The sequence below is a fragment of the Vanessa tameamea genome, chromosome 30, assembly GCF_037043105.1.
Source record: "Vanessa tameamea isolate UH-Manoa-2023 chromosome 30, ilVanTame1 primary haplotype, whole genome shotgun sequence".
NCBI classification, from domain to species: domain Eukaryota; kingdom Metazoa; phylum Arthropoda; class Insecta; order Lepidoptera; family Nymphalidae; genus Vanessa; species Vanessa tameamea.
Window position 1 is genome coordinate 3,585,736 of NC_087338.1, and position 25,965 is coordinate 3,611,700.

The 25,965-nt window shown below is 33.3% G+C and overlaps 2 protein-coding genes and 1 long non-coding RNA gene across 4 annotated transcripts in view; 1 reads left to right on the forward strand and 2 right to left on the reverse strand.

The window, feature by feature from the left end:
* Positions 1-217: 217 nt before the first annotated feature.
* Positions 218-1,197, reverse strand: LOC135194482 (uncharacterized). The gene is made up of 2 exons (XR_010309789.1): positions 1,097-1,197; positions 218-635 (listed from the first exon to the last, which is right to left on the reverse strand). It is a non-coding gene; the product is annotated as an uncharacterized LOC135194482 (long non-coding RNA).
* Positions 1,198-3,622: 2,425 nt separating this feature from the next.
* On the reverse strand, positions 3,623-13,843 carry LOC113391695 (uncharacterized). The gene is made up of 7 exons (XM_026627753.2): positions 13,725-13,843; positions 12,328-12,354; positions 11,347-11,559; positions 9,912-10,070; positions 5,565-5,606; positions 4,589-4,738; positions 3,623-3,866 (listed from the first exon to the last, which is right to left on the reverse strand). The coding sequence occupies exons 1-7, from the start codon at positions 13,765-13,767 to the stop codon at positions 3,625-3,627; spliced, it is 876 nt and encodes a 291-aa protein (XP_026483538.2). The 5' UTR covers positions 13,768-13,843; the 3' UTR covers positions 3,623-3,624.
* A 3,656-nt stretch (positions 13,844-17,499) lies between these two features.
* Positions 17,500-25,965, forward strand: part of LOC113391690 (uncharacterized) — a 239,907-nt gene continuing 231,441 nt past the window's right edge. For both annotated transcript variants that reach the window (XM_064220031.1, XM_026627744.2), the window contains exon 1: positions 17,500-18,093. The gene's annotated coding sequence lies outside the window, so the exon portion shown is untranslated. The remainder of the gene's footprint in view (positions 18,094-25,965) is intronic.

A 25,965-nucleotide genomic window follows, 5' to 3' on the forward strand; every position in this document is an offset into this window, starting at 1 on the left:
GTGTGTCATACATATACACCTTCCTCTTGAATCAATCTATCTATTACAAAAAACCGCATCAAAATCCGTTGTGTAATTCTAAAGATCTAAGCATACATATGGACAGACAGCGGTAAGCGACTTTGTTTTATGCTACGTAATGATAAAATGAATTACGGACGAATTTCGACCAATGGGCGCCCCCTAGTTTAATTAGATAGGCATTAAAAAATAAAAACTCATTTATTAATACAGATTTAACAGTTCACTAATTAATTATCGACTACAATATAACTGTACATATCTGATCCAATATTTCCGTTGCATAATGTATTTGAATAATTATTGAAATTCTTATTATTTAAATTGGCGTATGTTGTGTTGTAATTGTTCGAGTTTTCGTAGTTTGTTTTAACGTTGACATCGTTATGATATATTTGATGTTTGGTTCTTAAATTTTCATATTCAATTTTATTTACAACTCGTAAGTTTTTTGGTATGGGTGTCGTGTACATAACTTCCTTGCACGGACTGCTGTAGACGGCACTCGCGTTGTTCGTGTTGTATATAACATCAGCCGGATTTGAGTATGTTTCAGGTGAACATTTAAGCTCCCATCTTGTTTCCACTGAATTACCGTTTAAAGTTATTTTATCCTGCAAAACATAATTATATTATCTTTTATCTTTATTTTTCTATCTAACTCTTCAAGTTAATAATCTTCTCTAGCGTATAAACGATTCGTAAATCTGTCTGTTACATGTTCAAGCTCAACACCGAGTAGATTTTTCAGGACAAAAATCGTATTGATATCTGTAATATCGAAATTAAAATGCAACAATACTTTCGAAGCAGCCGTACGATTCTGTAAGAATTCACTACATATCTCACTTGTGAAATGTTGACAATCGACTTGCAGTGATACGCCATTTGGATACTTGTATTCTATAAATTTTATACATTCTGACATTTCCCCCGTTCACCTCCGTTCTTTGCGGCGAGATTCGAGTTTCTTTTTATAGATTAGCTCTACAGTACAGAGTTCATAGAGTACAAAGTACCTATATAGGTATTATTTGTGTGATCACGGAAAGCGAAGAAAATCAAGAAAACTCACCTCTTTCACCTTATTCTTCTTATAATGTTTTATAGTACTTATAGTAATAATTATTATTATAATAATCGCTACGATCGCAATGACAATGAATGTTATTAAATCTGAAAATGACAAATATTTAATTAGATATATAACATTCTAATGGCGAGTACGAGTCTCTTGGTGGTAGGGCTTCGTGCAAGCCCGCCTGGGTAGGTACCACCCGCTCATCAGATATTCTACCGCCAAACAGCAGTATTCAGTATTGTTGTGTTCAGGTTTGAAAGATGAGTGAGCCAGTGTAACTACAGGTATAAGGGACGTAACATCTTAGTTCCCTAGGTTGGTGGCGCATTGGTGATGTAAGGAATGGTTAATATTTCTTACAACGCCATTGTCTATGGGCGGTGGTGACCAGGTGGACCATTTGCTCATCCGCCTACCGATATCATAAAAAAAAAACATAAGCTAGAAACTTCAACGGGTCGGGTCAAAAAACTTATTACGTTTTTCTCTCGAGATTAGCAACCCGGAGTTTGGAAAGTGGGATCGTCTTTGCTTTAGTTTTCCAGTGGGGGAAAATGAGAGTTAGAAAACAGACAGTACTCTTTTTACCAGCAGATACAAACTAGAATATGCCGGAAAGCTATGTAATCAGGGCCGGATCTACCATATGGCTTTTTGGGCTTCAGCCCAGGGCCCCGTGTATTCAAGGGGGCCCCAGTTAAGTCAAGTCAAAGTCCAAAATAGACTATAATGCAAAATAATCCATAACATTATTAAATTAAACAGATCGTATGGTATGCAGCCCTGCGAGTCCTGCAATTAATCAAACCCATTCAATTAATTTAATTCAAGTCTACGGTCAGCTATGTCTTATGTGGGCCCCTAAGTAGTGTTAGCCCAGGGCCCCCTAAACTTACGGTCCGGCCCTGTATGTAATTAATACCAATATAAAGAGTCCATTCCACGAAACGAGGTCCCAAAAGATTGCGCGCTCATTGGTTAATACGCGTGACCTTGATTGTCTTGTTTCTCATGTTGGATTTGTTTCGCTTCTCGCCGAGCGCATCTACCAATGAGGTGCAAGTTATTTGTTAACTAGGATATCGACTCGTGGAAAGGACTGTAGTGATAAATGTAACTTACATATAACTTTATTTTCTCCAGACGGGTTTTCTGTCTGGCTGCTGTATGCTGCTGGAATAGACATTTGGTTTAAATTACGAGAGCAAATGTTAAAAAAATATAAACCGGCCAAGTGCGAGTCGGACTTGCGCACGATTGGTTTCGTACCATTATCGATAAAAACGGCAAAAAATTTCATGTCTGTTTTCAACAGTCTAAATATTATGGTTCTTGAGAACAACCTGGTGACAGACGGACAGACGGACGGAGGACAACGGAGTTAGTAATAGGGTCCTGTTTGACCTTTTGGGTATGGAACCCTAAAAACGAGAGGTGTCGCAGGACTACTAGTTGGGTTGAAGTTATTTTGGCAATATATTACGTACTAGTTGTCCGACCCGACTTCGTACAGCCAAAACCGCACCACACGATGTTATTATTAAAAATGGATGGTGAATTTAGTTTTTTCATTTCATTTTACTTAATTAATTAAATAACGACTCTATGTTATTTGCACACTCGTGATCTAAAAAACTACTGCCGTATTTTCATTTGAGACTCATTACTTCAACGAGGTAATTGAGATCAAAAAGTTCCAAAAAGTCCAAGCTAGTCTACGCAAGATCCTATACAACATATTTGTAAAAAAACTATATTCATTACGGAGTCGAGAGAAATAACTCTGAAAGCGTTGTACAACAAAGTTGCTATTAAAAATAAAATTAAATAGATAAAGATGAAGAGAGTTCTATTATAAATAAAGATAGATTATTCAAGAACTGTTTTAGTGCATAACATAACACAGATATTAGCAAATCGCCTGGATTAACTAAACTTAACGTTTTTTTTAATCCCTTTGGAACAAACTTTCGTTTATCAAATAAAATCAAATCAAAATATACTTTATTCAAGTAGACTTTTATAAGAACTTTTGAATCGTTATATAACAAATTATTTAAAGTAAAGCTACCGTTCGGAATTTAGATTCTACCGAGAAGAACCGGCAAGAAACTCAGTAGTTACTCTTTTTCAACATCTAAAAATACAATCATGTTAGTTAAATACAATTATATATGTACGTTATGTCTCCTGCCTGGATGTCGACAAGCATTAACTCCAAGCTTTTTTGTCATCTATATAATCTTGTACCGAATAATATGCCTTATTTACCAATGTATATTTTACAAATGACTTTAATCTATGAAACGGCAAAGTTAAAAATGTCTGCGGAATTTTATTAAATGTTTATCTAAATAGTGTATCGCACTACAAATGAACTAAAACATACTAGCCAACTTATTATTTTCGTGTGCGTGACAGCTACGATTGACAATTCCTAACGTCATACGACTGTACTACAAACTTTTGATCACTATTTTTTTCGAGGCGTTCTCAACTCTGGCAGGCTTTGATAGTATAAATTAATCATACGTACCATTATCAGTCGCATCTGCCCCTTCGGTAGTAACGATAGATCCTTCATCGTCCGATTCGTAGACTAATTCAATAGTTTTGTCTTTATTAATTTTTTGTTGTCTATCAGTAAACTCTATAACACTACACTGAATAATCGTTTTGTCGTCGTGTTTATTCAATGGTATGACCGCTTGTAGTTCCGTTAGTACGTCTCTGGTTATGTTCTTTTTAGCAAGTTCAACGCCATCTGTAATATGTTTATTGGAAAGTTAGCAATTCTTGTATACAAATTCGTATGGTTCTAATTTCGCTCAAGTTTTTAAAATTTATGTCTAAGAAAACGTAACTTTTATAAGTAGATATTTATTATACAAATAGTTTTCGATCCTGTGTTAGGAAAGCGGTGGATATAAGTAGTTTAATTCCTTGCTTGGATTTCAAGCTTGCTTCATAGCAAATTTCATCAAATTCGGTTCAGTTTACAGACAGACATAGTTACAGTTCGTATTTATAATATATGTATAATTTATTTTTGTTATGAGAGTTGAGTGAAACTCGGTCTTTATTCAAGTACTCTTTCAAACACTTCTGAGTCGTCGTTTTACACAACGATAATAAATTTAAAGTTACGCTTTTAAATGCAGATTAAACCGAGAATAACCGGCAGAAAACTGGTAGTTACTGTTTTTCAACGATTACGTCACATAAATAAGTAAGTGAATACAAATTATTTATTATGTATCCTGTATGGAAATCAAAGAATTCTGTCTCAACACTATGTTATCATTTAAGTGTTATTTGAAAGCAAATGGCCCATCTGATGGTAAATAGTCATCAGATATGGTCAATTATTTAATTATCTTACTAAGAATCAACGTCATGGTCAAAATATCCAAATAAACATACATTAAATAAATAAATCAATTTATAATATAATGGATATTAATTTGTTTTATATTTGTAACTTACCTTTTGACCATTTCATATAGAAATATCCCGATGAGAGTTGGGACGTGCAGGTCAACTTAAGTATGTCGCCATCCCTGTATTTATAACGTACACTACTATTTCTATAAGTAGGCAAAATATTCGACACCGTGAGACCTGATATTGAAATTGCTGGAAAATAAAATAAATGATGTATTCGTTGATGTTTTATATTTTAGGTATTTATTTTTAGTAAAAGCTAGTAAGCAGGCTGACAAAAATCACATGAAATATTGACTGTGTGTATATATATATGTATAATAATTCCGTGCAGGTCTAGGATAGACCCGATCGAAACCTAAGTAAGTCCATAAGATATTTATTTCATAATTGGTATAATCGAAATATTTTGATATTAAGCCCATAAAATTAAATGACATGATGTTCAATGGGCGGCATCACCGTCTTTACCATAAGGGCACACGGGGCACGTGCCCAGGGCCCCCATCCTGAGGGGCCCCCGAAGAACCAACAATTCGTCTCACACGTTGATTGTTATGTATATTTTCAAAATTGCCATATTTGTAAGAAATAACTAACATAATGATCAAAATGCTAGTGAAGATAGTCGATATTAAAAGTTGAAAGCTAGAGACGTGCAATAAGATTGTACCACGAATCAGATTCCTAAGAATTTACGAAAATTACTGCACCATTTATTTGAAACTAAACTGCCTGCCTGGCTATAAGCAAAATTACTTCTACATGGTAAAATTAAAAATATATTGTTTCAATATTTTGCTAGATATTTACTAAAATTAAAAGTGTTCAAATTCATGTGTTCCAAGGGCCCTAGCATAGCTTGAGATGGCTCTGATGGGCGGCCATGTTTGACGTTTACGGGTGCGTTCAGAAATTGTGTTCCAAATAATAATTTCGTACGGGAGTACGATATACTCGTTAGAAACTTAATTACAATAAATAATTGATTGTTAAAACAACTAATAATAATACTTACAATTCCTTTTTTCAGCATTTCTAGAAACAGTTCCAGTAACATCTGCAATGAAAAAAAAATATTAATGAATTTACATCATTATTGTCATTAACCTCAGGTAGAACATGGGCTACTTTTTTACACCTGACGACGTACCACAAAACGTAAGCGAAGCCGCAGGCAACAACTATGTTATAAGTTTATTATTATAAACATACTTCTAAGTTAGGTAAGTTAGTAATCAGAGCAAGCACCGCTGAGTATTCCTGTGCTTAGTTTTGTTATAAACAATTCGTGCTGAAAGTAAACATCGTGAGAAAACCTCATTTCGCTGATGAGAATCTATCACGAGTATCGACTTAACCCCTTATGAGCATTTTGTAAGCACCAAACCTTCTCATCAAAAAGGAGGGAGGTCTTAGACCAACAATGGCTCATTTACAGGCTGTTAATCAAAGTAACCTTATATAAATAAAAATCAAAAAATGCTTTACACAACTCATTTTGGAATTAACATTCTATCGATAATAACCGACAAGGAACTCAGCGTTTAATCTGTTATTGTTGAATGGGTTTGAAATAGCCTTGAAAATTAAAATATATAAAAACGTTGTAATATTTTACGTTTCTACTAGCTATCCGTCAGCTTGAAGGACCCCAGAAATAAATCACGTTTAGGACATAAGTGGGTAATTCAAGGCATGGGAATGTGTGTCCAACTTCCCAACACCAGGACACAAAGGAGAATATCTTGACAGAAGCTCCGAATCACCTTTATAGCTCCGAAAAATTATTCCAGGACCTTAACCAACTGTACAAGCTAATTACTTGTAAGATCAAACAAACAATTCGAATTAAACATCAGTCAGAACAACAAATTTATTTACAATCAGAATTTAACGGACGATTTAAAGAACGCGTGCATCTTAATGGATGATTGCTGGTTCGAACCCAGGCAAGCAACCACTGAATTTTCGTCTCGTGCTCGGCGGTGTACTAAAACATCGTTTAGATGTGTCACCAGCATGTGTCTAATTTCAACGAATATTGACTGTATAAATTTATGACCGCATTGAATGAAAAGAATTCTAGGATTTTTCATCGCAATTCCTTTCACCTGGGCGAAAGTTTAAACAGGCCTCCTGTCACCAGGGGAGGCAATAAAACGAGGTGGTATATGTTTTAAAATAGGATGTCGAGCGAATTGGTGACCTGATGATAAGTGGTCACAACCACCAATTGATATTGACACTACAAGAAATATTAACCAACCCTTAGATCGTCAATACGCCACCAATCTTGTGAACTAAGACAGTGTCTAATGCCTGTAATAAACCTAGGTCATACACCCTTCCAACTGGAACACTAACTCATGAAACACGTCCAATAACGGCTTCCGTTATTACATTTAAATAACGAACTAGCGACCCGCCCCTCATCATCCTCATCATCCTCCTGCGCTTATCCCAATTTTACTTGGGGTCGGCGCAGCATGTCTTCTTCTTCCATACTTCTCTGTCGGACGTCATCTCACTAGTAACATTCTTTCTAACCCTATCGTCTTTCACACAATCCATCCATCGTTTCTTGGGTCTTCCCCTACCTCTATATCCATCCACATCCATTTTCAAAACCTTTCTCACAACATGGTCCTCATTCCTCCGCATAACATGCCCGTACCAAGACAGCCGGTTTCCAGATAGCTTCTCGGTTAGCGACCCGCCCCTACTTCTACTAAATATACTTCAAAATGTCTTTGTATACAACGTTCACAGCTTTTGTGTCATAACACAATACCAACCGCCATCTCCCTATATTATAAATCTATAATATCTTCGAAAATATCCATTTAAATCACATGCTGTAAAGGGCCGTATGATCTACATTAAATGCACAATGTATTTAAGGTACTTAATTGGATAAGGATTAATGCTGTATTGCTTAAAATCACTTTGTAAATAATCCAATATTTCAGGTAAAAAGTAAATGATAAAAAATGGTTATTGTGGGTTATTTCTATGAGATAGACATATACCAACGCGGATTTTTTGTAGACCTTTTTAAGGTGTACAATACTGTGATACATTATTTTGATTATCTCGTAGGGTTCAGCCAGCGTTTGCAATGTAAGCGCAAAAAAACGTGTTTATTTAAATCACATTAGAAACCTCCAAAATTATCAGTGTTTCTCGAATAGGTTATGCATGTATTACATGTAAACCTTCCTATTGAATCACTCTATCTATTAAAAAAAATCGCATCAAGATCCGTTGCGTAGTTTTAAAGATCTAAACATACACAGGGACAGAAAGGCAGCAGGAAGCGACTTTGTTTTATACTATGTAATGATACTGAAACTTTTTTGAAAATATTACCAATTTTTATACTCACTTGTGCATAGTCCCAACCATAACAGTGCAAATAAACAGTTCACCATTATAACAAATAAACTTTTTAAATAATTATTTTAATACTACACTGAATGTACGGGCAGTGACATTTAACATTATTCCGTAAATCTTACAAAGATTATTTCCTGTACAATGCGTCGAATATTGAGCGATCAATATATGCGTCCAATAAGCACAATTCTCGTCTTGAATTATCAACACAATAAGTGTCTATTTCGCTTGGCAATATTATACGACACATGGATTGTATATGAAAATTAATAACTCAATTTACTTATATAGTAATTAGGAATAAATTCATCCTTTTTTCCTTAATATGAATCATGTTTACGTACTAACGTTGACAATGAAACTTTGTTTGGAGAATTTAGACTGATGGTTGTATGATGGCAAGTGTAACTTAAGATTCATAATGGTGAACTGTAACTACTTAAACGTTTCGCCTAATCAGGTAAATATCATTTAGGCATAGTGTGATGTCAGGCTTACCTATGAAGATTGAGATATTGAATACTGGCGAGTATACAGATTTGATATATTTCCTTCTACTTTGAATTCCATATTCAAATTATATAAATAGTTTTTTTTTTATGGTATAGGTAGACGGAAGAGCAAATGGGTGGTCACCACCGCCTATAGACAATGGGCCCCGAAACAAATATTAATCATTCCTTACATCGCTCATGTGCCACTAACCTTGGGAAATGTTATGTCCCTCCTGCCTGTAGTTACACTGGCTCACTTACCCTCTAAACCGGAACACAATATCACTCAAATCATTTGTAAAAAAATAGATTGGTAAAGAAGGCATATTATTCAGTACAAGATTATATAGATAAAAAATAGCGTGGAGTTCACCTTCACTCCATGGAATGCTTGTTGACTTCCAGGCAGGATATTTTACATACATTTGTAATTGTGTTTAACTAACATAACTTTGTATTTTTAAATGTTGAAAAAGAATAACCACTGAGTTTCTCGACGGTTCTTCTCGGTACAATATGCTTCCGAACCGGTGGTAGCTTCACTTAATATAGTTTTTTAAATGCTTGTACAAGCTTACTTGAATAAAGTATATTTTGATTTTGATTTTGACTGGGTACTGCTGTTTGACGGTAGAATATCTGATGAGTGGGTGGTACTTACCCAGACGGGCTTGCACAAAGCTCTACCACCATGAGAACCCTATTTTTGCCACACTTCTAAAAGAGGAGGGGTTTGCACTGTAAGATATCCCATAGTCTTGTATTAATACAAGATTATGGGATACTTTTAATTCCTCGGTTTTGTTGTATCGGATTTAAATAATACCTTATAGTAACCCATTTATGATGAAAGTTGAAAGACTATATAATCACCCCCCCCCCCACAACGGGTGTCGAACAGTTACGTTTAGAATAGTTTATTCACAGTACGAAGTTAGAAAGTTGACAGTATACAATCCCAGGCCTCGAAAAGCTCATTTGAAGCTGGTCCTGCGTCTAATATCATTTCGGTCATAACAGATTGCACTGCATCCGAGTACCCACTCAACAGATATTCTATCGCCAAACAGTAATATTATTGTTTTCCGTTTGAAGATGTTGTGCCAGTGTAACTCTGTAGTTAACCACACCCATTCAAACTTGATCCCTCTGCACAAGGTATACAACATAATTCTTAGTTCTTAAGTTAATAGAGCATTGATGAGGTAAGAAATTGTTTATATGTTTAACAGCGATAATATCTATGGTGATCATTTTTTTTTTTCAGGAAGCATACAACATAATATAATACACAAACATTTGATACCAAAATAAGCCAACAAAGATTTATGACTTTGGTCCATTTGTCATCCATACCATCCGTCCTAGGTTTAAGTGGTAACTTGGAGATCAAACTTAGTGTATATCTCCTAGGTCTTGAGAGCTCTATTCAATCAAATATATTTATATTATGATTTAAAGTTGATACTTACTTTCTTTAGGGATATATTTCAAAATGGCTACGGACGTCTGCGGTTTCTGAGCACAATTTTTAACATCCTTACTTTTAGCGTATATTTGACATTCGAGAGATGTTGGAGTCCAATCTATAGTTAAGCTGTCAAAAGCTGGATACGGTCCTACACATTTATCTGAAATAGTAAAATAATTTTACAATAACATTTCAAATACTAAGTTTGACATTTCGGGTCAGGTCGATACGAGTTAATTGTTGCGGTCTGTAAATTCTCGCAGTAAATTTGGGGTTAGGGCTTTATATAAGCCCGGCTGAGTAAGTAACATACATCAGATATTCTACCACCTTGAAAGGTGAGTGAGCCAGTGTAAGTACAGGCTCAAGGGACATAAAATCTCAACGGTAGTTTTGGCAGTGCATCCGTTATGTGAGATATGGTTAAAAATTTATTTCTTATGTGGTAGTGCCACACTGCATACCTTCGGGCTGCAGCCGAATGGGCCGGCACGCCCGAGGAAGTACCACTCTCTCACTTAAAATCGGCGTAAAGTGGTAGCTATGCTACCGCGTTTCGTCCGGTATGTGAGAGTCCCGGAGGTCCGATCCCTCTTCCCCCCAAAACATAATGGTTGTGCAGAATTTGGTTTCATTACCCCAGGAGGGTTCCATCAGCGACTGCGTTGGAGAATCCCTCTCTGGGCATCCATGCTTAGGACGTACACGACTTGAGCAGGGATGCCCAGGCTGCTCTCCGAATTCTGGGGTGGGCAATTTTGCGCTCGCCACTATTCGGGGCAAGCGGAGCAGCCATCATAAGGCAACCCCTACCACCCACACTGTGGACTTCTGCAACATAAGGGGACTCAACTCCAACTTAAACCCCGTTCACTTTCACCTTGAGACGGCGAAGCCGGCCTTGCTCTTTCTTACCGAGACCCAGATATCCTCTCCTGCCGATACGACTTTTCTTTCTTACCCCGGGTACAAATTGGAACATTCCTTTGTACCACGAGCTGGGGTGTGCGTTTACGTCAGAGATGATATCTGCTCTTGACGCCTCGGCAGCCTTGAAGGCAAATATCACCCGCACCACCTAGATGTCCGAAAATCCATAACAGCGCGATTTTTAAGACATTTTCTGCCTCGCACAACCACTCTGTGGAACCAGCTTTCGCCGACGGTTTTTCCGAACCGATACGACTTGGGAACCTTCAAGAAAAGAGCATACTCCTTCCTGAAAGGCCGGCAACGCACCTGCAAGCCCCCCGGTGTTGCAGATGCCCATGGGCGGTGGTAGTCACTTTCCATCAGGTGTGCCTCCTGCTCGTTTGCCACCTCTAATATAAAAAAAAAAAAAAAATTGTACGGCGCCATCTATGAGTAGAGGTGGCCACTTACCATCACTTAGGCTATTTAACCGTTCACATTATTATTAATAAAATATTTCTTACCAGCGATTATTTCATTGTCTGCCATCCACAACATCCTATGATATTCACCGGTTGCACATTCATATTTGCAGGTGAATCTCAATTTTTCATTTTCAACGTTTTCGTTATTTGTTATGTTGAATCGTATTATGTTTATGGTGCTGCCACTATGCCGATGGGTAACAGAAGTACCACCATCGATAACTTTGCCATTTATTTCTATTATTAATCTACCTGAAAATATATTTAAACTGATTATTATTTGGAATATCTACTTGGTGGTGATAAGTACCACCCACTCACTAGACATTCTGCCACCAAACAATAATACTAGGTATTATTTTGTTCCGGTTTGAGGAGTATCTGAGCCGTTATAATTCCAGGCACTAGGTACATATTATCTCAGGTCCCAAAGTCTGTGACGCAGAAATTTATAAAAAAATGTTTACGACAATAATGTCTATGAGCTCTGTAGACCACTTACCACCAGGTAGCCAAGCCAAGCCGGCTATGGAACTCATTTTGAAGGTACCGCGTTCTTAACAGTAATTTTAGTGCTATAATTCAATCTTTTTTATAGTTAGAAGAAGTCGTTAAACGGACGAGAGAGCCAGTGTAGCAACATGCTTGGTGATAATTGACCCTATCATCCGTCTTATTGTTATACACGCCCGTTAATATTCAAATACTTCGCTCACTAGACCATTGCAACCAGTAACCCTGGTTACTAAAAGAAACCATATAAACGTTTTTAGACCAGGCCAGGACGATTGGTCGTTGGGGTCAAGACCGCGACGTCCATACGTTCGAATGCTAAAAGCCTCTTTTTATCTAAACGATAAGGTTTGGAGCTGATTCCACCACGATTATCTGGTAGATATCAGAATATCCTACACATGTTAGTCTACTTACGACAAGTTAACTGATTGATTTTGCTTTCCACATACATACCAGTCCAATGAATTTGTTAATTCATTTTATATAAAATATTCTTACGCTCACCTTTATTTTGTTGGTACGCACAAGTCACTGAAAAAACAAATTATATAATTAACTGATACTCTAATCATCTCTTCATAAAGATCAGATGTTCTACCGCCTAACTGCAATACGTAGTATTTTTGTGCTCTAGTTTGAATGGTGAGTCAGTATAGTTAAAGGTACAAGGACATAACATCTTAGCTCCGAGGTTGGCAATAAAAGACATAGTTAATATTTCTTACAATGCCTGCCTGGCTGCCTTATTTCATAGACCATCCTAATAAGGAATAAATAACCTAGCCTTAACAACCAACGAACAAGTTTCAAGGTCAAATTTTAAGTCTTTAAAATGGTCTTTTCGACAGCCAATCGTTCATGTTGTCGAGTTGAAATGACAACAGTTGGTTAGGACTGATTGAATCTTTCCTGATTGGTTTACAGTGAGATCAAGTACAGGCCTGGAGCTTTTACCCATTACATGGACATTTCTCATCAGCAATTTATTTTGCAGGAGGTCAGAGTCATCTTGACCCAGTGATTTAAAATCAAATCAAATCAAAATATACTTTATTCAAGTAGGCTTTTACAAGCACTTTTGAATCGTCATTTAACAAACTATTTACAGTAAAGCTACCACCGGTTCGGAATGTAGTTTCTACTCAGAAGAACCGACAAGAAACGCAGTAGTTACTCTTTTTCAACATCTAAAAATAGAGTTATGTTAGTTAAATACAATTATATATGTATGTTATGTCTCCTGCCTGGAAGTCAACAAGCATTAACTCCACGCTTTTTTATCATCAATATAATCTTGTATCGAATAATATGCCTTCTTTACCAATGTATTTTTTACAAATTACATTGTCAATGTTGCTTGGTATGTCGTTGCGATTGTTTAATCTTTGCCAGTTTCGTGATGTTTCTTGGAGTACCATCAACCAGCGAGTCGTATAAGAAGTATTTACTTCTTTTATCAAAGGAAGGGTTTTAGAGTTTGGTCGTCAGGTGTTAGTCAGTCCTTCCTTCGAGTTCATGCTTCATAGAAAATTTAATCAAATCGGTTCAGTGGCCGTGAAAATACAGACAGATAGACACACAGAGTTACTTTTGCATTTATAATATTAGAATAGATATTACAATTGAACCATAATTCGAAAGTACGTCATAAATTGATAGATGCAAGTATTCAAACAGAAATATTTTTAATTTATACGTATAATCTAAGTTTACCAAAAAGAACTTCATACTGTATCCAAAACATCACGAATTCACAAATGAAATTAATAAACGAATACGCATTTTATTACGATTTTCTATAGCACAGTCTTTATTTGTTATTTCTTTGTGTACCACAGATTTATATTAACTAAATTATATTTTAACATTAATTGTATTTTAAGTGATTAAAATTAACTTACCTATTGCAATAAATATCTTAAAAAAATACAACTTTGAAAACATATCTATTGCGTACGTCTACTAAGGAATACAATTATAAATACGTAAAATTTAACAGGACAATAATCGTGTAATTATATTTAGCGGCCGATGATTCTGTTAGGAGGGGGGGGGGGGGCGTTAACGAATTACTTGTATGACTAAACTTGTTATAATCTATATTTATGACGTATTAATTTAAAATAGTATTTTAATTGCGAAGGCTGAACTTATAAAAAATTACAAGTTTGACGTCGGGACAGATTAGTATTTGAATACTTATGTTATTCATTATTAATTTTATTAAAGTTGTTAAGCATAGACTACTGTTACATATAGCTTATTCCAATGAAAGTAGGAAAAAAGATAAACAAACCTTAGATTTACGTATTTCATGCGATTTGCTAATAACTCAGCTATTTGCGCGCTAATAGTTTATGATTAATATCTATTTATTTAAAATACTTTATTTTATTTTTAAAATTCCGATAACAGTTTCGTCGACGTTACACAAAACGCCATTTTGTCGCAAATCCATAGTGAATATCATAGATAGTCAAGCTCTCGACCAATGATATTGCGTTAGGTACAGATTGGAGGTTCTCAAGGTGATAATGACTCGAGACCTTGACATTACAAATTAAGTAAAGATATTTCATTGACTTGCAGTTCTTTTATCGCTTAAATGTTTACTTGATGATTCCGATTAAGAACTTTTTTTTAACTAAATTGTATAAGAAAAAATAAAAGACAAATTATTTTTGTTACAAGTTTTTTTAATATAAATTGTTAACATCATTTGGGTTGTTTTATTTTTAAACATGTGTTAGTACTTTCAGATCTTACATCATTTAATTAAATATAAAATTTAATTGAAAAACAAAATATAAATTTGTAATTTTGTTCACCAACTAAACAGTAAATATTTTGATTAATTATAACGGCAGCGTAGGTTAAAAAAAATTCACTTTATTAAAACTACAATATAATTTTTTAACTAAAATTACAAACTACTTGATCAATGTAAGATATTGAATCACTTGAATTACGCCACTGCACTTAACTTTCCGACTCGGATTTGCTGATAAAGTTAAAGTTAAAGTTGATAAAGTCGGATTATCCGACGCTTAGAAATGTAAAAAATTAAATATTAATTTACAGTCAGAAGTAAAAACCTTTTTATTAATTATTTGCAATGTAAAAAACAAAATAAACGCTGTTACTTTGGTAGTTAATGGTAAGATTCTTAATTTTTTTTTTCTGTTTGATAAACATTTTAAATTAAAACAATATTAAAATTGAGCTCCACATTTAATGCCCCACATCGGTTAGGCTATTTTTTTTATAAAGTTTCAGAGACCAATTTTGAGTATTGCATCGAAATTTCAGTTTAATTACGCAATTTCGTTGTTTCTGCTACTTGAAAAGTATTACTATTTATTACCTTGTTTAACGCTAGAACAGCTGATCTATTTGGTAGTTTATTGCGTTCGGAAACTTAACAACCTGCACTTCCTAGAAATCTATACTAATATGATAAGTTTGTTTGTTTGTATGTAAACTCCACAAGTAATGATCCAATTCTAAAAAATATTTACTGGTACATAGCTGCATTATTCTTGTGCTATAAGGTTTAAATTAGATTTATGTCGTGACATTTTCTTCATTAATAATTTGCCCTCAAGCGAAGCCGGGGTGGGCTGCTAGTCCTTAATAAATTAAGTACGCACGTATAGAATCGGTAATTGTTTATAGTAAATTTGTATTGTCAAGTCAAAATAGTTATACCTACCTGAAACCACTAGGCGCTTTAAAAAACGCTTCCTTGTGCAATTTATGTTAAAAGATCGAAAACTTGGTGAAATGTTTTGTTTTTGAAATGTCCATTTGTAACCGGACGTCAGATCTATTTTTTGTATAGTGAGAAACATTATTTTAAAATTTTAATTATTTTATATGTTTTATTTTTATATGTGCGGTTATTCTGGTATTAATTATAGCTTGTTTTGACTGTTTCGAATGTTTAGGAATATTAAAGGATCATTATGGAATATCCAAGAAATATTTTAAGCCGCTACTGCCATATTATAAATATATAATAGAATAAAATTATAATTACTACTACACTACCTTTAATTTTGATGACTTCAGTTAACGCCATCTTTTGATATAATAGAGAACTAAACTAAAAATAGCATCTTTATATAAATGCTAATATTTGAATTCTAAAATAAACCATAGATGGCGTTAATTTTACAATCAGCGCCATCTATGAATACCTATATAACTTTAAATGATACCAATAGATGGCAGTACCGTTGAATAAGATCAAGTTTCGCGTTCTTATTTTGTTTTTAAATTCGCACGGTAGAATAGATTACGGGTCTACACTCAACATTAAACGTTTCTATTGTATAAGTTTAAGCATACAAAGAAAAAACTTGAGCTTTCTAGGCAGTACCATCTCTGGCTTATGCAGGGCACCTTTCTAAAGTTTCATCACAATCGGATGAATAGTTTAAAACTGATCTAGAAGAAAAAACATTCTGTAAAATTAAATGTATGTTTGTTTTAAAAACATTACAATTTTTCCGGATTATTAAAAGTAGGAGAGATATTTGAAGAATATAAAGAAGTCTATACGTATGTGAAGAAGTTCGTCGTCTGTCTGAACATAATAAGTAGTTAAATCACAGAAAGGTACGTGATTTAACCTAATATTGCTGTATTTCGAGATAAAGTAATATGAGTGTCACTGAAAATCAATATCTACTAAGAATCTTACGTTTTGAATAAAACGAATCTTTAATATTAGTAACAAATAGTAAAAACCTTGAATTTCATGTTCTTGTGGTTAATTTAAGCTTTTTGATATTACAAGCATATCTAGATCTCATTAGCTCAAATTTAATTCAAACTAAACAGGTCTCCACAAAAGGTATAGAATCATTTCGGTTTGTATTAAATATTGCGTCCGTGTAATTTTGCAAGGGTCAATTTTAGGACATTTTTTATTTTTTATATATGTAAATAATATTATTTTTAATAATATTGGTTATATTGTTTTATTTGTGAGTTAATTCAGAATTAATTAAAAAAAAAATCAAATACCATAATAATATAAAACAGTTTTTTATTGTTATAGGTATTTGATTATTTATACACCCAAATAAATATTCAATTCAACCCATTGTGTTAATGTTAACCATCCGTAGAAACCTCAGTATAAACGATACCACAATTGTTTTTGTAATTTAAATAGCTTAAATAAATAATTAAGGGGCAAAAATGTTTTGAGGGTCGTGAATTCGTATTCAAAAAACTATAAATGCTTAGTAATTAAAGGGAAATTAGAAACACTGAAAAGACAATTATATTTATGCTGTTATTATTCTATAAAGTTCATTATTGCATAACAACGTAAATACCTTAAAATTTGCGCAAGCGTACTATAAAGTTTATATTTGTTCGAAATCACATTGAAGAGGAAGAGACAAAACATCTCATGTTTAACGTGAACAGACAAATAGTGCCTCTATTCGTTTCATAGTCGCTAACAGTTAAGACTCCTTAAATCAGGCGCCTTATACGATCGAATAGTTTTTAAAATACTACAAAATGTAATTGAATTTGACTCTTATTTTAAAAGCTGTAAAGAATACATTAGTTTAATACATTTTGACGGCTCCTGTCGGTCGCCATTTTCCATAATGGCTACACGAGTGCCGCGACATCTATAGCAAGTTTAGTGTCATCGCGGGCTCGCCGAGCGTTGGTCGTATGTGTATTATGAATTCGGTCATTGTTTGCAACCATTGTATTTAGAAAAATGATACGAAAAATTACTGTGTACAACCATAGTTTCAATACATTCGCTAAATTATAGCCAATCAAAAGTGTCACGGATTAAAAATCTTGTTTTACGTGCGGTATCAAGCCGTTAGATAGTAAAATAATGAATTTCACACGCTGCCGCAGTCTTCTGTTTGAATAGTCGTGAACCTTGTGGAATCGATTTTTAGATGTTATTAATGAAATTACTTAGGTGCTTGTGGGTGATATTGTTGTAAAAACGAACCTGTTCCAGTGGACTACCGTTACGTTGACTTTTCGACCGTAGTTGATCGTGGCGGGCTCAAAATCGATAAAGATAATAAAAAATGCATATTTTCCCCATGGTTTCATAAAGGTTCGGTTCAATACAGTGCCGGCACGAATATCGCGGGCGAATGCTGTCCATTCAAATAATCCATCTGTTACTGATAACTGCAGTGCGTTATTGTTTCTGATGTCGAAGTGATGTGATATAGAATCTTAGATTATTTTACAAAGGAAATCCGACGAGGAAAGGTTAGTAAACAATAACATTCTATTTACGTATTTCAATTATAAGCTATAATTTCGTGTTTTTTTTTAAATATACTCTATAAATTCACTACTTAATTAGTAACTTGAACCCGATGATTTAGTTAAAAATTTCGTATCACGATCGCAGAATAATTAAACAATAATTTAACAGTATCGACCTACATACGGAGTCATAACAAATGCCATAATAAAAAAAATGATGATACTACATTTACGATCGCGTGAATAAATTTTTATCAGTGTTAAGAATCTACAATTGTTTGATACATATAAAAGGCTAATACAGATAAAAAATGCTATAATGACAAATAGATAAACTATCGTAGTTGACAAAAGAAGTGTATTATGACTTTTTTTTCTGTAGGCAGGCATAGGTAAAGCATTAGGTATAATTTAAATATGGAATATTTATATCGGTAGTAAATTTTACTGAATTTGAAATCAATGTATCTTCTCAGTTCTCAGTCCCTACAATCTAATCCTAGGAACCAGAACTGAAAACAAGTTTCTTACATATTGCATTACTGCACATTCATAGTTACTCAGCCATCTGTAACTTTAAGGCATATATGTATGTTAGCTTTTATAGAATTAAATGCTGTATTATGTCATAATTTATCATGTATAATTTAAAATTTATTATGATCATAAATATATGAAGTAATGTGCCTAAAATTAATATTATGTATTATACCTAATATTTTACACTTATTTTTTTTTTACCATATCTTTGCCTGATTTTTTTATGCTTATGGTTCTGTTCCTGCAGTGTCCAGTATAAAGCTAGGTAGCCTATAACTTTCCTCATTATACACACAAATAAAATATGTTTGTTTTTACATATTGGACTATTAATTCCGAATATTTGCATGTCTTTTCAGTTCCATGACCTAAGTAAAGTTATAATATATTATTTTATAATACCTTTGGAGTAGTCAAAATTATCAAAATGTATTCATGTTTTTTAATCTGTTATAATTTTTAGTTTTTTTTTTATAATTAAAAGTTTGGTTGCTTTGTCTTGTTATCTAAATATATAATATTCATTTTAATTATTTATTAACTAACTTCAAAAAAGAAGGTATTTGACCTGCATGTAAGTATGTCAGTATGTCTTCGGGTTTTCATTTGGGGTTTTCATTATTTCTTATAACTTTGTCAATGTAAAGATATAATAGAATTTCTTAAATATATAATAAACATATTTTAATTCTTTTACATAAAATTTTAATTTAATAAATATACGAAATGAATACAGATAATGATTATATGTAGAAATATCCTTTATATTGTCACACTCATTTTGAATGTCAGACTTAATCAATGAAAAAATTAAAAAAAAAAAAATTTCATTAACTTGTATTTCTCAAGCAAGATTTGATGACTCTTTATATGAGTCAGATTGAATAAATAAAATGATTATAATAAGCCTTCACTATACTTCATAGAGTTTGAAATGAGTCAGATTGAATAAATAAAATGATTATAATAAGCCTTCACTATACTTCATAGAGTTTGAAATGAGTGTTGAAATTTTTAACAATGCCAAACCAGTTCAACATCAGGTATACTAATACTGGAAGATATGAAACTCCATAACTACAATCGTAAACGTACAAATAAAAATGATGCAATGTTTTAAATCTTTTTTAGTCTTGCTGTTATCTTTAATATTTTGTTTGTAAAATTATTTTAGTATAGAAACAGACCCATGCATGCACTTTGAACCATCTTAAGTTTTGTGGATACATGATTTACAAGATAAAAAAGTATGTCTTTCGGTTCGTCAGTTTACGATGAATTGAAATGGGGACTGCATTAGAGCAATACATAGCTGGAGGAATTATTAAAATTGGCAAAAGCGTATGATGCTGAACCGTTGCATAAACCGTAAAAGTTATACCAAAACATACATATGTGCAATATATATACAGACGAGTTGAGATAGGATATTTGAACTCGGTTAAAAATGTATTATATGTGTTCGGTGATTGTATTTTTTCCAACTTTTTGATTTAATGGTGAATTTATAAAGAAACTTTTAATTAATACTCTAGTTCGTTCTTCAGATTTCTTTTCTTTAATATTTGGTTTCTCTTAAAATTTTTTTTATATATCAATATTTGTTTGTAGTATTTATTATTAAATTGTAATTCTATACATAGTACTATAATCTCTTTGGCATTAAACTCATCAAGATAAAATGCCGTTGGATTGTGTGCATAAATAAATAATAATGTATAAAATGCCGTTGGATTGTGTGCATAAAGAATTAATTATAAATTCTGATTTAGTTTTAGGTGATACCATAAACAAATAATTATATTTATAAAATATAAAGATGTTGTATTATTTGATTTGATGTGGCAATCTTTGTAATGTCATAGTTAATAATGTAAAATAATTATGTCATAAATCAGCTTACTAGTCTGCCTACCAATATCATAAAAAAAAAAATAGACAAGAAACTTTTTTTTTTACTTTTTTTTAATACAATTATACTACGCTATTATAGCATATACTAATGTATTCATAAAACTTGTAAGTGAATACGATAATTATTGCTTTAATTATATAGAATAAAATCTAGTTGAAACATTAATTATAGTGAAACTTTAATTCGGTTAACATTTCATAAAATACTTTTATAGAAACATTTATATTAAGTGCTGAGTTCTTAGGCTCGAGTATTGGGAGTGGGGTTGGTTAGACGTATGAGGAAATCTCGCCTGTAACAAAGAAATTCCCAACTGCTTATTTTATGATATAGTCCATCGCGTGCTACGTAGGAAGAAAATATATGTCAGATGTCATTTGGAATATCTAACACGCAATGAAGTTGGATAGTGGACTTAGCACCGAATCTCCTCAAATGGTCTTGAGCATTAGATATTCATTTATAGGCCGTTATTTTAAATAATAACAAAATTATTAGATATATCATAGCAATAAAACGTAAAATACGTTTTATTATTTAACTGTATGCTCTGCGTGGTATCCCGCGATACTGCTCCATTCCCCTGTAGCGTATGTTGTATAATATATATATTATCAATAAACGGGCTATCCGCAGAAACTATGTTTGGAAATAAGACTTCTAGGTTATATTAGCGCGTTCAAACTCTTCGACTTTATAATAATAACTAGTCGCTCCGTGCGATTTCACTCGCGTCAAGCGTAACTGCTCCACTTATATGGATCGGTGTGGCGATTTTCAATAAATGGGCTATATACCGCAAAAACTTTCTGAAAATCGAACCAATAGTTTCTAGGGTTAGCGCGTTCAATAAACACTTTCGCTTAATAATATAAGTAGTTGCATCGCGCGGTTTCAACCGCGTTCAACGTTACTTCTCTATGCCGATGCTTCGTACCGTGATGTCATTGTATGGTATATTATATTTCTCAATAGAAGGGACTATCTAACGCATTTTAAAACGCAGTTTTACGCGTTTATTGTATAGTGAACTGTCAGAAATCGTCAGGTAAAGAAAAATTATGGCGTTATGGCTCCAGATTTCGTCTCTTTCTCTTACTTCCTATCTCTTTTTACTTTATAAATGAATATATAAACTTATTTTTAATGTTGTTTTAATTCACGCAGGATTTTATTACGAATTTTATTCATAGTTATGTAATTATTCGTAAACTAAGTTTAGGTTTTTTTTTTTTTATTTGCTATTGAGCTGAGATGGCCCAGTGGTTAGAACGCGTGCATCTTAACCGATGATTTCGGATTCAAACCCAGGCAGGCACCACTGAATTTTCATGTGCTTAATTTGTGTTTATAATTCATCTCGTGCTCGGCGGTGAAAGAAAACATCGTGAGGAAACCTGCATGTGTCTAATTTCAACGAAATTCTGCCACATGTGTGTTCCACCAACCCGCATTGGAGCAGCGTGGTGGACTATGCTCCAAACCTTCTCCTCAAAGGGAGAAGAGGCCCTAGCCCAGCAGTGGTAAATTTACAGGCTGCTAATTTGCTATTTAATATGTAATATATACGATAAATGTCGTTTTTATTTTTTTTATCAAACCGTTTTCATGTATCCTTCAGTTTTTTTTTTTAAATATTAGTATAGATGAGCTCGTTACTTTTTCTTGTCTCATCAAGTCCCTTGATAACGGATTGTGATTATAAGTTTTCTGAATGAGGTCACGGTAACTTCTTTATTGACAGCCAACAGTATAAAAAACACCTTATCATATCGATCTGAACCTTCATAAAAACTTGACCTGTAATTTATGCGCGTGTAACAATTGCAGCTGAATTTTAAAATCAAAATCAAAATATACTTTATTCAAGTAGGCTTTTACAAGCACTTTTGAATCGTCATTTAACAAACTATTTAAAGTAAAGCTACCACCGGTTCGGGATGTAGATTCAACCGAGAAGAACCGGCGAGAAACTCGGTAGTTACTCTTTTTTAACGTCTAAAAATACAGTCATGTTAGTTAAATGCAATTATTATATATGTGAAGACCCAGCTTCAAGTAAATAGGAACGTCAAATAATTAAGAATATTTAATATAGTTTACGATATTTATTTTTCCAGCTTTTGTTACAATCATCCATTATCTTCCGCCTTTCAACTCAGATTAACAATTCCCAAGTCAAATTCAAAAATATTCTTCCTCTACTTTTATTATAAAAATGTCAAACCAAAAAGTATTCATCACATAGTTAAAAGCTATACAACCTTAAATGATTATTTATAAATATTTTATATAAAATAATTTATAGGCTTACATATGTATGTTATTATAAGTGAGTGGCCCGTAGATCCCACTGCTGCTCTAAAACCTTCTCTTGTTTGATGTGGCAGGCTTTGTATCGTTGTATTCGGGGTTGAAGGGTGAGCCAGGGACATGATAATTTAGTTTCCAAAGTTGGTGGTGCATTGGAGACGTAATCATTCCTTGATTTGAATATCTAACTGCACCAATGCATTTGGTGGTTCTAGGGCGTTGGTGACCACTTGCCAGCAGGTGGCTCCTTTGCTCGTCCACATACCTGTTTCATAAAAAAAAGAACGATCTTCTTCAGCGTCATGAACGAGTTGAATTATAAACAAAAATAAAAACATGAAATTTCTGCGGTGCTTGCACGGATTTGAACCCTTTGGTTCATTCGCGTGTTCAAAAAAAACACTTGATCAAATATAAGCTAAATCCATGGGTCTTATCTCCGCGTAATATTTTAAACGTTCGTCATATCGGTAATTCCTGTTCAAACTATGTTATGTACAAAAAAAAAAATGATTCAAAAACGCTTCATTGTGAAGTTTACTTGAATAAATTGATTTGATTTGAAAATTATTTTTATATCAACCTGAGATAGTCGAGTGATAAGCAAATTTAATTTTGATAAGAATTTAACACTAATGCATACATATTTAAAAATTAAAATTAGTTTTGCGTATGTCTTTTAGTCATAATTATAAGTCATCCTGAACTTTGTCAGTTTTTTTAACTTCTACGACTTTTTCATATCATGCATTCATTAATCTCTTGCCAAGACAACATTCGGAAGAAACACATCCCCTCGGCCGTTTTTTGTCGAGTTTGCAAAATTTACTCCACAAAAAAAATTATCTCCACAAAAAATCAAATTTCTACGAAAGTATTTATAGCCTATTCCACCGTGAAGGCTTAGTCTAAATATTGACGAATTAATTTTTTGACTTACAATCATACAAATATTCAAAACAGGAACACTTACAAGTGGTCAAAGTAATAAACGACTTCCGGTTCGTTATAGGAATTACTTTGATCTGAGAAAAGCAGGCAAAGGTACCTAATTATTAGGACAATTTTTTTATTCTATATTACATTTTTTCTTCTAATATTTTAATTGTTTATAATATTCCATATATACTGTATATATACCTAATATAGGTATATAAAAACAATTCAGTACTATTTCTTCTGTTTGTCAACCGATTTCCTTATTTTTTTTTTTATATGTTTTTTGTTTTTACCGACGAGCTTTAGTTTTGTTATAATCGAAAATAATTGTAAATAATATAAGACAAAATGTTCGAAACATACAAAATAATAAACGTTTTTTTTCAACAATAATGATTGTTGTCGATTTTCGACCAATGGGCGGACAGAAGTAATGAAGGAATAACCGGGAGGGGATCTTTCATTGATTGAAATTATTCGTACACTTTTGATTTTCGAACAACATATCTAGTATTTTTTTTTAATCCGTGTTAGTAATTTTATAAGGCATAATAAGTCTACGGATTAGAGCACGTTGACAAGGTGACACCATGAATGGTCATGTTCTAGAACATTCTCTATATAAAGGCATTCGTATCGATTCGAGAGCAAGTTGTAACCGAGAGGGTCAGTGGTAGGAACACGATAAGTGGATTGTTGGTTCAAACTCGTGAGATATCGTTATGTAGGCAAGCATTAGTAGAACTTCTCTTTTTTTAACAATTTTAATGCAAACAATAAAATACATAATTAAATAGGTAAGAATTGTATTTACTTTGCGGTAGCATAACCACTTATCCACTAAAATACAAACAAAAAATCGTTCAAAACATTTAGAAAGACTTCAGTTACATAGACATGTGAGATTAGGAAAGATTTAAGAAAAATGAAAAATATTTACCAAATACGCTTTTGTGTTATATAATAATATTTCATATTAAAATTAACATTTTTACTAATAAAAGTAATATTCATTACGCGGTAAAGCCTTTCATTAGTTATTCTACCAAACAACAATACAATTTGTTGTGTTTTGGTTTATTGTTGGGTGAGTGTGTCAGTGTTATTACAGGTATGCGATATAAATACGGATTAGGGCGAGGTTGGTCGGCGTATTGACGTTGTATGGAATGTTTTATATTTGTGTACTAATACAAGTGTAGTCATTTTCGATTTGTTACGACGAGTAATCTAACACGAAAGGAGAGGAGGAGTAACGCCTTTATAGCCTATTCCAATCGAAGTAGGAATAAAGATAAGCGAACCTTAGATTTACGTGTTTCATGCGATTACCTAATAACTCAGTTACATTGTGCACTACTAAGAGTTGATGACTAATATATCTTTGTTTCTAATACAACACTGTTACACTTAACCACTCATTTCCCCTTTAATTTTACTCCCAAAGTTCCGATAAAATTTTCGTTGACGTTCAAAACGCTATATTTTCGCGAATCCATAGTGAATATAATAGATTAATCAAGCTCTCGACCAATGATATCGCGTTGATTTGCTGTCAGATGTTGTTTATTTGGCTTTTTTCCTGTTATGGTTGGAATAGAGTATTCCGGTTTTCAGAGGCACGGGATTGTAAACTCTACCCATGTTCATGACCTAGTAACTTTTATTAGATCGACCTAGGATTTGAACCCAGTACCTCAAGATTCACAGTATCATATATGCTAGTCAGTATCTCAAAGTAGCAATTTAACATATATAGAAGAACATACCATAACAGCCTTTAAATATTGCTTAACAAAACCCTCCTCTCCATTTGAAGAGAAGCTAACCCCACCACGCTGTTCCAATAGGTGGATACACATGTGGTAGGATTTCATTAAAATTTCATTTTCATTATTTAATTGAAATGAAAGACACATGCAAATTTCTTCACGATAAAGATTTGAAAACACAAATTAAGAAAACACTTGCAAATTAAGTAGTCATTGCTTAAGTTTGAACCCGCAATCATCGGTTAAGATGCACGCGTTCCAAGTACACACAAACAAGCTAAAAGTAACTATCTCTATTTTCCGTGCCGCGGTTGTGTAAAAAGTTATTATAATAATACGCAAACAAAAGCTTTCTAACATACATGTGAAACGGGCTAAGGGCCTTTTTATCTC

Coding starts and splice junctions, on each gene's coding strand:
- LOC113391695 (XM_026627753.2), bottom strand. CDS start 13,767: ATGTTTTCAAAGTTGTATTTTTTTAAGATATTTATTGCAATAG. Junction 12,355..13,724: donor TAAGATATTTATTGCAATAG/GTAAGTTAATTT, acceptor TTGTTTTTTCAG/TGACTTGTGCGTACCAACAA. Junction 5,607..9,911: donor GAAATATATCCCTAAAGAAA/GTAAGTATCAAC, acceptor TTTTCATTGCAG/ATGTTACTGGAACTGTTTCT.